We start from the raw sequence: 15,672 nt of genomic DNA, 5'->3' as shown, positions 1-15,672 counted from the left end.
GATTTTTTTTCTTTTCAATATGAGGCAAGTATGGAAAGAGAAAATAAATGCTTATTAATTGGGGGAAAAAAAGTACTCTATTCCTACTTTAATCCATCTTCATTACAGTCACCTAATAAATTTTCCTCCAGGAGGTATGACAATGTTACTCCTCTACTTAACAGTGACTCCCAGTTACCTTTTAGTATAAAATATAGTCTTCTCTATTTGACATTTAAATTAAGTTAAACCTAGACCCCTATTTTTAATCTTATTATACATTATTCTCTACTATGCACTCTGTGGTCCAGCAATACCAAGTCATTGGCTGCTTTTACACACAAAATTACATTTCTTCCTTAGAGGAAATATTTTTAAAAACTACCATTCTTTTTAACTCATCAATAAACAATGATTTATTTCCAAAGTAATGTAAATACCAGTGGAAAAAAATCTTACCTGCCATCCTCATGTTTATGTTTTTAGTCTATGGCACAATTTCATCAAAGAAGCATCCTGAAACAAGAAAACAAATTATTAGATCCAAATTAAAATAATTACCTAAAAGGTGCCATTTTAATTTTGAATTAAAACTCAAAGAGGTCCTAATAAATGGCATTCAATTTTTTTCCCAAAGCATTTTACTCATTGACACTACTCATAGAAGAATAGAGGTTTCACATTAACTTTAACTGAGTTATTTCAATTAATTCATAACATATACATATGTAGTTATTTTATATGTGTATTATATGTATATATACACATACATATACATATATATATATATATATAAAAATAAAACCACCCACAATTTTAAACTAGTTTACATTTATAATATTTTGGAAATATACAGTATCTCATTGGATTTTTCTCCTCACTTCTTACTGATCCAGAATAGTCATTTTTCTCCCTAACAGATAGTTAAGGATAATTGGGTGGTAATCTATATACCTTTTTCTATAGTTACACCTTCTGCTCTCTAGAATCAATATTGTTCACTACAATTAATTCAAGTGCAATTATAGTTATTTTTTTATTAATAGTATAGTAGTCATTGAATTATTTTACTTTCTTCAACAGTTCAAGGCTCCTCATGATTCTTTTAAAACATTTGTCCGTTGTCATTTTTCTTTATAAAGAAATAATATTCCATTATATTCAAATACCATGATTGTTCGGCTCTTCCCCAACTTAAGGTTCTTCACTTTGTTTTCAATTTTTATATAATTTCTTTAACATTGTTAAAAGAAACCATTAAGGATTAATTCAAATTAGTTCATATATCTAAATTTTAGTTCATTATCTTACTCATTTTATAATTGGAAGGGGGTCTAGAATGTCAGCTGGCCTAATGTCTTCTTTTTTATAGATTGGGGAAATTGAGATACCAAAGGATTTTCTGTACAAACTTAGATCTAAAGCTGGGGCTAGTCAGACCTCTTGACTCCCAGGCAAAGATCTTCATTTCTGATATTAAAAAAAAAAGTCAGATTTTACTGCTGCCATATATGACTGCTACAAAAGCAATAATTTGTAATTAAATCTATATGACATGATAGTCAATATGATATAATGAATTTAATATCATATCTATGCATGGATTCTTAACCTGGTTTGCAGGTACCTTTTTCATTAACATTTAATGGTATGCACTTGGATAGGGGAAAAAAAACACATCTTTATTTCAACATAATTATATATAAATTAGTTTCCTTTATAATCCAATTGTATTTTGTTTTATTCATTTCAAAACATTACTCTGAGAAGGATCAATAGGCTTCACCAAATTGGCAAACGACTATCTCACACACACAAACAAAACCAACCTCTGAACAAAATCCTTGTGCTAGGATGCAGACTCCTATCGCACCACTGGAAAAAAGTTGCAACATAAATAATCAAGAAGCATTTTCTATCAAGCTTCAGAATGAGTTGGAGAATTATAATTTTAATATAGTTATATATTCTAGAAATTAATAACCATTAAAATTAAGCAATGAAGACTTGATGAGGCACTTGGCAGGGAAATAGGAATTGGTCTCCTGAGATCCTGGAGAAGCTTCCCCTACCCAAAATGATATTAATAAGCATTTGCCTATAATTCAATCCAAGGGAGCAGCTAAGTAGCACAGTAGATAGAGCACCGGCCCTAGAGTCAGGAGTACCTGAATTCAAATCTGGCCTTAGACACTTACTAACTAGCTGAGGGCCAAGTTACTTAACCCCATTGCCTTACAAAACCATAAATATACATGAATATATATATATATATATATATATATATATATATATATCATACACATATGTAAATATATATACATATATATGTACATATATACATGTGTGTGAGTGTATATAAAATTCAATCCAAAGAGGGAATTGTTTCGCTTGCAGGACACTAAAAAGAGAGAGAGCTAAATAGTTTTTATAGATGCCTTAAAAGCACAAAACTTGATCTTAGCTAAAAGACTAAAAACACTTACTGTTAATGATTTTCTTTTAACTCAAAGAAAAACAGTGGTATATGGTAGCCATATTCTTTTGCTCAACTATCTAGCTACAATATTTATTTTTTCCAAAATCAAATGTTCAAAAAATGAAGTTTTACTTTGGGGGGGAGGCAGGAAAAAATAGGATTAAGGGAGAAGGAAATTGCTTTTGAATTTAATGCACAGAAAATTTTATTAAACAAATACAGAACACTATAATACATTGGGGGCAATATAAAAATTAAGTATGACAATTTAAGTCTTTATGTTGTTTCTAGTCTAAGGGAGAGATTCAATACAAATAAGTGTAATGCAAGTAAGTCAAATTAAGCGGGCTATATGGTCAGAAAGGAAGAAAAATCATTACCATTTGAAGGAATCAAGGAAGGTTTCCTCCAAGAGTTCTACATAGAAGCATAAGTAGAATTTCAAAAGAGAATGAAAAATGACTTTCCAGAACCATAAGAAAGAATAATCAAAGGGGCTATAATATCATCAGTGGTAGTAATTAAAGCCTCTACTAAAAGTGATGGCAAGTGGACTAAAGAGGAGAAACTGTTGAATAATTCTTTAATTAAAGGATGAGCAACAACTGGCTACTAATGGAAGTCAGGTACATGTTGCACAACATCCAGGTCAACACGGTACTCTGAAAGATAAAATGCTATGCAGACTGGAGCATTGCTCTAAGATGCATTATTCATTTATTACATACTTATTAGAGCAGATTCTTAGGACCTTTGTTTGACCTATTTAATTGTATTTTTTACTATATGTCTATACTAGTGGTGTCAAATTCAAATAGAAACAGAGGACACTAACACAAACATAATAATCCCTGGACTGCTGACTTAGTTTTAAAATATCATGTTATCTGGAACACTACTGTTCTATTAGAAAGCAGGAGGGATGGGAATTCAGGGAGGCATAGAAGGATTTGCATGAACTGATGCTGAGCAAGATGAGCAGAACCAGAAGAACATTTTATACCCCAAAAGCAATTTGGGGGTGATGATCAACCTTGATGGACTTGCTCATTCCATCAGTGCAACAATTAGGGACAATTTTGGGCTATCCGCAATGGAAAATACCATCTGTCCCAGAGAAAGAATTGTGGAGTTTGAACAAAGACCAAATGGGGGGGGGGGGACCATTATCTTATTATGTAATTTTGCTATCTCTTATACTTTATTTTTCTTCCTTAAGGATATGATTTCTCTCTCATCACATTCAACTTGGATTAATGTATACCATGGAAACAATTTAAAGACTAACAGAATGCCTTCTGTAGGGGGTGGGGGGAGGGGAGCAAGAATAGGAGAAAAGTTGTAAAACTCAAAATAAATAAAATCTTTCTTTAAAAAAATGAGAAAAGTCATGTTATCTATGCTTCATTATACTTTTATTTATTTTGTTCAACATCTCCCAACTATACATACACACACACACTCTGAGACATATACTCATATGTATAATATGTATACTCTGTATCTGAAATATATTCAAAAATGATAATCACATTAAAATAAATATTTTATGATGCATAATTTATTAATTCAGTTAATGCCTCTCTAAAATTGCTGAAGCTTTCTAAGTTTTAAGTAGAAATGAGGACTCTAGTCAATCAGAGCTACAACATCTTTAAGATTATATACAAACAGTCCATTGGTTTCCTCTACTCCTATATATGTGTAAGATTGCAACTAGCAGAGGGCCACTAGGTGGTACTGTGGATAGACACCAATCCTTGAATCAGGAGAACCTGAGTTCAAATCTGACCTCAGACACTTAATAATTGCCTAGCTGTGTAACTTTGGGCAAGTCACTTAACCCCATTGTTTTAAATAAATAAAATTTTTTAAAAAGATTACAATTAGTTACTTTTGACATAAATTAAATATAAGAACATTTAGTTAGAAATCTAATAGTATACAATATCAACTCTGCCTCTATTAATGATTTTGTCATAATTATAGGTCTGACTCTAGTTCAAATACAATCTTCTCTGGTTTAGCATTTAAAGCCCTTCATAATTTGCCTCTCCTTTACTTATTCCCAATTTCAGCTATCTCGATGTCTTTATATAGACTGGCCCCAAGTCTGTTACATAGAATCTCCCCCACTTCTTGTAATTCCTACTTCCCTTCAAAGGTCTTTCCTGATAAGTCTAAATGCTAGTGAAATCCCACAAAAAAATAACCTTGTATTTATTTTGTATGTACTTATAAAAGAGCACACTGTCTTCCCAGATAGCACAAATTGCCTGATGAAAAGAATTATTTCTTGTTTTTGTCTTTTGTTTTGTTTTGCAAGGCAATGGGGCTAAGTGACAGAACCAAGGCCACACAGCTATGTAATTATTAAATGTCTGAGTCCAGATTTGAATTTAGGTCCTCCTTATTCTAGGGCTGGTGCTCTATCCACTGCATCACCTAGCTACCCCTGAAAAGGGCTATTTCTTTTTTCGCCTTGGCATCTCCAACATCAAGGAGAAAACTTGGCATATGTAGGTGCTAAATTAGTGCTTGTTGATCCCCGATCATCTCTGCTGCAGATTTACTACTCAAAGTGAGTTGGGGGGTGGGGAGTAAGATTGGGAGAAAAATTGTAAAACTCAAAATATTAAAAAAAAAGAGTTTACCAAACTGACTACATCTGTTTTACAGTCCCTCTGAGAAAATAAGTAAAAATAAAAACCCACTACATGCTGTATAGAATCAATGATGAATAAGATCTTCCTATGCAGAGTGTAATATATTTTCATAAGTATGTCTTTTACTCGAGAATAAGGGTAAGAAATATTATTAAAAATGCAAAGTGACTAACATTAATTTGAATAGGTTCTATCAAACTTGTTTGGCAAAAACTGAATATCAACCTTGATCTGAGCTAAATTCTAAATATTTCTAATTATTAAGGGGAGGTAAAATTTGCTTAAGTAGGAGTTCTGTGGCATTTTTCAAGGAACTGAAAGAGAGTAATAAAAGTGAAAATAGGTAAGTTGGGAACACCAAAAGCACCTAGCAAGTACCTATTGACCAACAAGCCAGTGAACAAAGGAGAAATTTGTAAAATAAAAACATATAAAAAACATAAAAAAAGCATACTACATTCCAAGAGAAGACTTATAAAAGTAATTCTGCTGTTTTCATAAACAAGAAATTCAATTTATGAACACCATTAGAACAAGGTACAAGAAAGAATTCCTGGCAATTTCCTAGAAATAAATTTACCTGAATGTTTTAGCTGACCTTCCTCACAAATAGACTCAGAGTTTTAGGATCTGAAGGGTCCTTAAAAGTCATCTCCAACCTAAGACATGAATTCCATCCATGACATCCCAAACAAGTCATTCAAACTTTGCTTAAACATTTTGAGTGCAGAAAATTCACCCCCCCAAAGGGATTTGGACAATTCTAATTGTCAGGAAATGCTTTCTCAAGCTGAACCTCCCAATAACTTCTATTCATTTAAGTTCTACCTTTTACATCCAAGTATAATAGCTCTAAATTCCTTTCATGATTTTAGGAATCTTTTCAAGACCCTTCATTTTCTAAGTCACCCTCTTCTGGACATACTCCACCAAATCTGCTGTTTTTAAAATGTGATGCCCAAAACTGGATGATTTATTCTAAATACAGTCAGACCAGGTTAGAATCTAGCTAATTACCTTTTTCTCAGGAGATTATATATTTCTATTAATGTAGTATAAGTTTTCATCGGCTGTTCTGGCTGCCCCTTTACACTTAAGTTATATAGTTTTCTCTCACAAGAACTGCTTTCTAGCCACATAGTAATCAGGATCATATACTTAGAGCTAAAAAGGTCCTATTCCTTTTTAGTCCCTTCGAGGTTAAATAGATGAATAAACATTTATCCCTTCCTCCCTCATGCAGTTAGACTAATTTTTTTCCTTAAAAGGTAATAACTTCCTTAGTCTAGGTTGGCACAGAGGTTTAAAGGCTCAGACATCACCACCTCAACTTCTGAGCCCCAAGTAGTTGGGAGTAGTTCTCAGATGTGTGGGTAATAATCACAATGAGTAATACAAGACAAGGAGCTCCACTCAGATGAATTAAGTCTTGTATCTTTAATGGTATACCTTTCTCAGAATAGGCTTCTGTAATTAAGTAAATCTCTTTTTTTTTGGTAAGTGCTGAATGATTGTTTCATGTTGCTCCTATACAGAATCTCAACTGCAAGAAAACTGGCCTCAGTCAATTCCAGTCCTGAAAAGAGGTCAAGTATCATATCCAAACATATCCAAATCCCTTACTTTTATAAATGAGGAAACTGAGAGTTGGAGAAACTAAGTAATTTGTTCAAAATAACCAAGCTAGTGAAAAAAATGAGATTAAAAAAAAGGTCCTGACTCCAAATCTGGCTCACTATCCAATTAACTACCCACATTTCCCCTTATCCTGTGTTTATGAAGTCACATGGAACTCAAGGGCAAAACTTTAAAATTCTACTTTTACAAGATGATTAATATGTAATTATGTTAAACAGAATACACATGTACAACTTTTACCTAACTGTGCTCCACCATGGAGAGAGTGGTAGGAAAAAGTAGAACTCATAAATTTGCAAACGGATGAATGTTGAAAAACTATGCCTGCATGTAATTGGAAATATAAAACTTTCAATTAAAAAATAGAGGTCACATATTACTCATCTTCATTATCACTTCTTACATGTAAATAGCAGTGTACATTAATGAACCCACTTTAAGAAAACAGTAAGACTTTCCTACTCTTGCTCATTGCTTCTTCTCTCCTCTATCACCAACAAAATGATTAAATACCATTTTCCTTACAAAATGGGCACTTGCAAAGAGATGATAGATACCTATTTTATTAAATTTCTCTCACTAGTTTATCATTTGAATCGTGGATTTAACATGCCGAAGCACTTATGATTAAAGAGAATTTATCTAATTACAATTTGGTATCAAAACAACTCTGTTCTTATTTAGGTAATGTCACACTGCACATATGAGGTTCAATTAGGAGTTGAGCATCTCTACCACAACTGCATACCAACCTGAAAGATCCCAGAACAACAGTGAGGCTTACAATGTTTTATACTGAAGAAGAGAAGAGTCAGAACCTTTTTAAAAGTATATCAATGTTCAATAAATAGACCTGAGATCCCTTTTAATCAATTAGATAAAAATACAGTAACAAAAAAGTCAGATAAAAAGGCAGAGAGAATTCAGTTCAATTTTAGTGGCTACACATAGAGATTCTCCAATCTCAAACTGGCTCTTTCTGCTTACATACTACAGCATACTACAACCTCCTCCTCCCTCCTTCCTTCCTCAGGAGAAAGGGGCGGCATCTAACTAGACTGTCTCAGCTGATAATGGCAGAAAAACAAACAAAAAAAAGTGACCCTACCAAAATTCAAATATAATATATAACAGCTCACTGATATTATTGGATTGCCTCCTACTCTCCCCTTCTTATCTCTTCATGAAGCTGCCAAATCAATTTTCCTAATATCTCAAAAAAATTTTTAAGTTACATTCTACCTTGAGAAAATACCCAAACTGTCATTTAGAGACCTTCACAATCTGTACAATGGAAAGAATTTGAACTCTATAGTCAAATTTCAAGTCTGCGAACTTTCTGAGTGTCCTTGGAAAGAATTAACTTCTTTTCATTTGAGGGGGTTGGACCAAAAGGCACCATTCTCTTTTTTTTTCAAGGTCCAATTTAAGCTGATAACTTCAAGATGAAAGTGATTCTCTCTCTCCTTAAACTTACAGAGTTGTTAGAATCTATTCTCTACCTTCTGTCAGACTTATGCCTATACCCCACCTACAGATGGCATCCCCTCCCATGACACAGAATCTAAGTTCCTCAAATGACCATGCCATTTTTCATTTCCGTATTAGTGCCTTGCCCAGAGCAGGCATTTCATGAACTTGGGCTTGGGGTAGCTGGGACTCAACTAATAATACAGAGTAGTTATCAGAGGGTCTCTGAAGAGTCCATCATCCTTTTGGTTCTACAGTTAAAGCAAATTCAAAGAAGATGGCCCTCTGGACCAGACAACCTAAATGTATATACAGTTTCAGTGACACGTATGGGAAGCAGTCTATCATTTAAAAAAAAAAAAGCCTGAACTAAATAGAAGCAAAGATGGATAATAACTGGATATGCCAAATAATAGCCTCTAAATTGTACAATCACAAAATACTGACTTGAAAGTGGAAAAATTGAGAGAAGAAGTCAATATTATGGCTAGCTGGGAATTTTCAATTCTGATAGTCAGTGATTTGCATTTTACAGGGGAATGATGACTAATCTCACAATGAATAAGATGCTGTCTTTGCCATTCCAGATGGTACAGAGTTCAGTTCATTTAAGGGCATGGAAAGGGCCATTAAAACTGGCAGATATTAGAATTATTAACAAGAAAAAAGTAAGGAATGAGGAAATAAAAAACTGAAAAGTACTCTAAAGATTTCTTTCTGAAAGTGAGCTATGAAGGATTAGGGTAAGTATATCACTTGTCATGAATATGAATATATATTCACATAAATATATAGCCACCTACTCTTTCTTACCTGGAAAGGAATATAAAACTAAATGCCACATGATTCCTTCTTTATTTTTCCAGTACTGCTAAAATAGACTGGATTAAAAATAAGTTATAGCTTGATCTAATACAGTAAGAAAGTGGTACCCTTTCCTAAGGTGGCTATCTAGTTAAATTTTTTTCTTCTCCTTTAATCCTATAATTCATCTTGAAAAAATTTCAAAAGGTTACAACCTAAAATTATTGCTAAAATTATCCAAATGTTACACAAAAGGGAGGGGGAGAGAAGGGGAAGAGATGAATAAGTTCCAAGAAAAAAGGAAAAAAAGTCATAAAGCAAGATTTCAAAGACAAAATCATAATAAATAGGAGGTGGGAAGGGAATGAGATGTTCTGGTAATATGAGACACCAAAAGGTACAATTTTATATACAAATAAAGCATCACCATTTTCATCTCAAATAACTGTATTTCCTAATGTAGCATAAATAAATTAAATAGAAAATTATCAATCAAAATGATGTGGAAGGCAGTTTCCCAACAACCACTCATACTTGCATTTAGTATAAATCATATTTTGCTTTTCAGAAATATTTTACATTCATGTCAACATTGGCAAATTGTTTATAAAGCATTAGCTGACTATTATTTTTGTTGCAACATAATCCGTGGTAACCACATTCAGTTCAGAAGTGGATTCATTATTCATTTACATATAACCTTTTCACACCAAAATATAGAAACTAACTCAACTGAAACAAACAAACAAACAAAAAAAACAACCATTGTACTCATAAATGACCTCATAGAAGAGATAACTATCTTGGTGAGGAAGAATATTATCAAGATCCTTGCTTAATAGGCTTAAGAAGAAAAGTAGAAATGGCTGAGTAAATTGGTGAGTAAATTGCAGCAGTAGGATAAAAATGAGTTTATGGACATCTCATCTTCAAAGTCTTACAATGAAAATATTTTAAAAGTTAAATACTATAGGAAACCTCTTGAGAAACATCACAGAATAACAGAACTTGATCTAAAAGTATTCTGAAAGACTAATCCAATCCCCTTATATCAGAGATGAGAAAATTAAGTCCCCAAAACAATAAGCAACTTACTCCATGATCATTCAAGCAGATGGCTTATGGCAGAACTAAATCTGCTGATTCTCAATTCAAATCCTTTAAATCAAGTCCAAAACATTTTGGTTATAATTGTGGATTCTGAACTATATAGATTTAGAGGTGCTCTGTCTGGCTCCTTCAACCTTCCCACCATCAGACTTTAAGAACTAAAATAATACAGAAATAGATCTCTTCTAAAAATTAACATAACAATTAAAATTTAAGTGAAAAAGTAGAAGGGAAAAAGGAAAATTAAGAAAATGTAAGGAAAGGGGAATCTAGGTGACACAGTGGATAGTGCATGGACCCTGAGTTCAAATCGGATCTCAGACACATAATAATTATCTAGCTATATGACCCTGGGCAAGTCACTTAATCCCACTGCCTTGCAAAAACTAAAAAAAAATATATAAGGAAGGTATGACTCTTTTGGGAGAAAGGTAAAATTTATCATTCACTAGAAAGATTTATCTACTCTTATTTAGGAAAATTCCAAAGAAAATTGTTAGAATGATTACTGACTAGGGAAAATATAACCTTTTACCACTAGAAAATGACTAGAGACATTTATTTAACCAAGTTCCTCCTGCTCTGTATTTAATAACTGTTGGCATTTCTATAGCCTTTTACAAAAATCAAGTAATTCTTCCTAGTTTATTATCTCCAGTTTGCTATGAATTGAGTCAGATTAAGTGACTCACCTGAGGTCACTAGTGTCTGAGATTAGACTAAAATCTAAGTATATCAAGTAGTCTCTTCACCTAGCTGGCTCAATTCTAACTCAAATGTTATTCAGATTTCCATTTCCCCCTTTAATACCTTTATAATTTAAAAATATATATATTCAATTATATACTACTAGGGGCCCAGTGGCTAGTGTCAAGATTCAAGTCAGGAAGCCTTTCAGAGTTCAAATTAGACTTTAGGGTCTTAAGAGTATCTTCATCAAGAAAGCCCCAAGTTCTATCACAAATAGTGGGAGAGAAGGGGGCAGTTAGGTGGTGTAGTGGATAGAGGACAGACCCTGGAGTCAGGAGTACCAGAATTCAAATCCAGCCTCACACACTTGATACTAACTGTGTGACCTTGGGCAAGTCACTTAATCTCATTGCCTTACCAGAGAGAGAGAGAGAGAGAGAGAGAGAGAGAGAGAGAGAGAGAGAGAGAGAGAGAGAGAGAACGAGAACAGTGGGAAATTACTGAATTGCCTAAACATTATTTGGTTCAAATAGGTAGTCCAAGGAATAGTGTCAGGCCTGGAATCAGGAAGAATGGAGTTCAGATCTGGCCTCAGATGCTTATTAGCTTATGTGATCCCAAGTAAGTCACTTAACCTGGTTTGTCTGTTTCTTCATCTAAAATGAGATGGAGAAGGAAATGGCAAAATGACTCCAGTATCCTTTGAAAACCCCAAAAAGGGGTCACAAAAAGTTGGACACAACTGAAATCACTAAACAACAAATTAATGTTAGAATCAAATTTTTAAGTGTACAAATATATCCAAACATTTCTCTTGAAATATATTTTGAAGTTTAAACAATTTCTTAATAATAATGCTGCATTTTAATCAGTTAAGAAAACATTAATAGAATCTCTCACATATAGACTCATTTTAAGAGAAGTGGGAACAACCAGGATCTTAGCCTGAAGGTATTCACAGCCATAATTAGGTATTTAAAAAAGGCTTCTCTGGTCTGTTAAAAAAAACTTCCTAGCTTCTGAGCTATGGTGTAGCACCTGAGAGGTAGTATGTTATAATGAGCAGAGAGTGTGCTTTTCAAATCAGAAGACTGGGCTCCAACAGTACCTACCATCTCTAACATCTGACTTGTGAGAATGTCTAAATGTTCTGGGTAACTCTGAGATATTAAATTGCAGAGTAGGTTCAGACCTCGAATTACTTCACTTGAAGAATTCCCTTTATCAGTGAAACCATGCAAGTACCATGTCCTTATCCCATAAGGAGCATAAAGATGGAAAAAAAAATGATATAATGGGAAGAACTATTGATTAATAATCAGGTAACCTGAGTTTTATTTTTGTTTTTTGTCTTGTTTTTGCAAGGCAATGAGGTTAAGGTCACACAGTGAAGTATTAAGTGTCTGAAGCCAGGGGCAGCTAAGTGGTGCAGTGGATAGAGCACCGGCCCTGGAGTCAGAGGAGTGCCTGAGTTCAAAATCCAACCTCAGACACTTAATAATTAGCTAGCTGTGTGGCCTTGGGCAAGCCACTTAATCCCATTGCCTTGAAAAAACCTAAAAGAAGTGTTTGAAGTCAAATTTGAACTCGGGTCCTCCTGACTCCAGAGCCAGTGCTCTGTACCACCTTAGCTGCCCTTGTAGCCTGAGTTTCTTAACTCTTAGTCTTGCTTGGGCCTCAGCAAAGCTAGGTGGCCCAGTCAATAGTGAGAATACTCTTCTTCATGAGTTTAAAATCAGCTTCAGGGTGGCTAGGTGGCGTAGTGGATAAAGCACCGGCCTTGGAGTCAGGAGTACCTGGGTTCAAATCCGGTCTCAGACACTTAATAATTACCTAGCTGTGTGTGGCCTTGGGCAAGCCACTTAACCCCATTTGCCTTGCAAAAAAAAAAAACCTAAAAAAAATAAATAAATAAAGTCAGCTTCAGATATTTCATTAGCTATGTGATCCTGGGCAAGTCACTTAAACCTGTTAAATGAGCTGGAGAAGGAAGTGGCAAAGCACTCCAATATCTCTGCCAAGAAAATCCCAATGAATCTGACAAGACTGAAATCTGGGCCTCTTAAGACAGTATAAAAGGAATATTCAAAAAGACATTGTAATCAATGTAATGACCAAAAAGAAATTGAAAAGACCTGTTTACTTATCAGTGCCCCAGAGGAAGGACTAGGGATGTAGGAAGTGACATATCTTTTTACAGGGATGACCAATATGTTTGGTTTCTTTCTTATGTATATAGTACTCAATCACTTATTTGGGAGAGGAGGGAGAGGTAGTAAGGAGTGAAGAAGAAAAGAAAAAGCAATAACTTTTTTAATACACAGAAGTACAGAATGAGACATAGGTAAGTTGGGCAGTTTTTTTACTTTCATGGTTAAATTCAATATACACTTTAAACAATGAAACAAATTACTTCCACATATCTTTTCTGTTCTTTATTGTACTGTTTATGTTTGCTCATGTTAAGTTCAAAATAAAGTCATTTAATTAAAAAAAGAAAACGAATGGACTAATGTAAATCTCTGAATTTCTTCCATCTCTAATATTCTAAGTTTATGTCAAGATTTCACTGATGACAGTAATTTCAGTACTGCTTAGTTTGGCCAATCTTTTGCTAAGAAGCATTAATAAGTCATGAATAGATTTCCCTGATGAAGATAGATAACACAATTTTGAATTAATTTAAAGAACATAAGAAGTATAAAACTTCATGCACCTGGTTCAGTACTAGTACAAAATATATTATTTCCTTTCCTTGTACATAGATATAGCAAATGAAAAGAATTGTCATTTTAGGTGATGGTACTAAAAAAAAAAAAAAAACAAATTCCTGGGGCGGCTAGGTGGCGCAGTGGATAGAGCACCAGCACTGGCGTCAGGAGTACCTGAGTTCCAATGCGGCTTCAGACACTCAATGACTTAGCTGTGTGGCCTTGGGCAAGCCACTCAACCCCATTTGCCTTGCAAAACCTTAAAAAAAAAAAACTCCACAAGAAACAATATTGTGAAATAATTTAGAGAACATAAAAAGTATAAAGCTTCAAGCACCTGGTTCAGTACTAGTACCAATTAAATTATTTCCTTCCCTGGTACATAGATATAGCAAGCAAAAAAAGAATTGTCATTTTTAGGTGATGATAATAAACCCCAAAAAAATAATGACGGGGAAATATTCATTTCTATCAAGAATGGGTGAAGGTAATTCCAAAAAACAAAAGTATGAGAAAGTAATTTCAAACTGCAAAAAAAAGTCACGTTTCTTTATGGAATGGATAAAAGTGATTGAAAAAACAAGGCCTGTCTGTAAGAAAAACAGTCTCATAGTTGAGAGGGAAAAAAAGTCAGATGCCAGAAAAAAAAGTCAGATAGCAGAAAAAAAAGTCAGATGCCAGAGGGTGCAGGTATGTGGAACCTGCGGTCGGATTTGCAAGCAGCTGGTTAGTTGGATCAGCCGGTAGGACGTGCCCGGAGGCTTAGGTGAAGGCGAGCACCGAGGCGGCTCGGCAGGTGAGCCGTGGGGCAATTCCACCCTCCACGGGGCTGGCACCGGCTCCCCGCGGCCCCCCTAGTCACACACACACACACACACACACACACACACTCACACTCTCTCACACATACACACACTCACACACTCAAACACACACACACAGTCTCACACTCTCACACAAACACATTCACACACACTCAGAAACACACACAAACACAGTCTCACTCTCACACATACACACTCACACACACACTCAGAAACAGACACACAGTCTCACACTCTCACACACACAGACACAAACTGACACACAGTCTCACACTCACACACACACAGACACATAGCACACACTCAGACACACAGTCTCACACACACAAACTGACAGTCTCACATTCACCCTCTCACACATACACACACTGACAACACACACACTCTCACACACACAAATTGATAGTCTCACACTCACAATCTCACATGCACAGACACATAACACACTCACACACACACTCACACAATACAGACACACACATTGACACACACACAGTCTCGCACTCACACTCTCGCGCGCACACACACACACACACACACACACACACACACCACACTCACTCCCCCCCCCCCCCCCCCGGCTCCCCAGGCTGCAGACTCACAAAGCCCCGGGCCGGCGGCCGGCTGCCAGCCCCGCGCGGTGCGGGGGCGCCTCGGGGCTCCGGGCGCTGGGGGCGCCCCCTCCCGGGGGCCCGGCTCGGCGGGGGCGGGGGATGCTCGCCGGCCCCGCCCCGCCCGCGCCCCCGGGGCGCCCCTCCTCTCGCCCGAGGACACCTGCGCGCGCGCCCCGGGGGCGACGTGCCCCCCGCCCAGCCCCCGGCTCTTACCGGCGCCCGCCGCCCCGCGCTCCCGCCTGCCGCCCGCCCGGCGGCCGCCGCTCACGTGCAGTCCCGGCCCGAGGCCGCGGAGCCAGCCGGCTCAGCCGCGCGCTTCCCTTCCAGCCGGGCTTGTGCACGGGAGGAAGCCCGGCTCCCCACCCCTGGCCCGCGCCCTCTTCCCGCCCCTTCGCCCGCGGCGGCCAATGAGCGCTCCCCGCTGGGGAAGCCGGTCGCGCCCCCCGGCGGTGGAGGACCGAGTTGCAAGCCCCGCCCCTGCTTGGCCTCCATTGGCCTAGCGAGGAGGAGGCCCCGCCCCCGGGCTCACGGACCGCTCAGGAGGGCGGAGAGGGGCGGGGTCTCGGCGGGCAGCCCCGCCCCCCGAGGCTTCAGTCGCGGCGCTGTCTGGGGTTGCCACGTGGGAGCGGGAGCTGCCGCCGACTCCGGTCCCGACGCGGCGTTCCTGGAAGGCACGAGGGGAAAGCG

At 36.9% G+C, this 15,672-nt stretch overlaps 1 protein-coding gene across 1 annotated transcript in view; it reads right to left on the bottom strand.

Annotated features, from left to right (window-relative positions):
* LOC141493006 (protein FAM3C-like) overlaps window positions 1-15,352 on the bottom strand; it is a 28,383-nt gene extending 13,031 nt beyond the window's left edge. The window contains exons 1-2 of the mRNA XM_074193817.1: window positions 15,199-15,352; window positions 439-495 (exon numbers count right to left, since the gene is read on the bottom strand). Of these exons, the coding sequence (XP_074049918.1) occupies window positions 439-451 (13 nt within the window). The 5' untranslated portion in view covers window positions 452-495; window positions 15,199-15,352. The remainder of the gene's footprint in view (window positions 1-438; window positions 496-15,198) is intronic.
* Between the last annotated feature and the right edge of the window lie 320 nt (window positions 15,353-15,672).

Source organism: Macrotis lagotis, chromosome 7 (genome assembly GCF_037893015.1).
Source record: "Macrotis lagotis isolate mMagLag1 chromosome 7, bilby.v1.9.chrom.fasta, whole genome shotgun sequence".
NCBI classification, from domain to species: Eukaryota; Metazoa; Chordata; class Mammalia; order Peramelemorphia; family Peramelidae; genus Macrotis; species Macrotis lagotis.
Note: the sequence above shows the minus strand (reverse complement) of the source record. Positions and strands in the feature narration are given on the sequence as shown.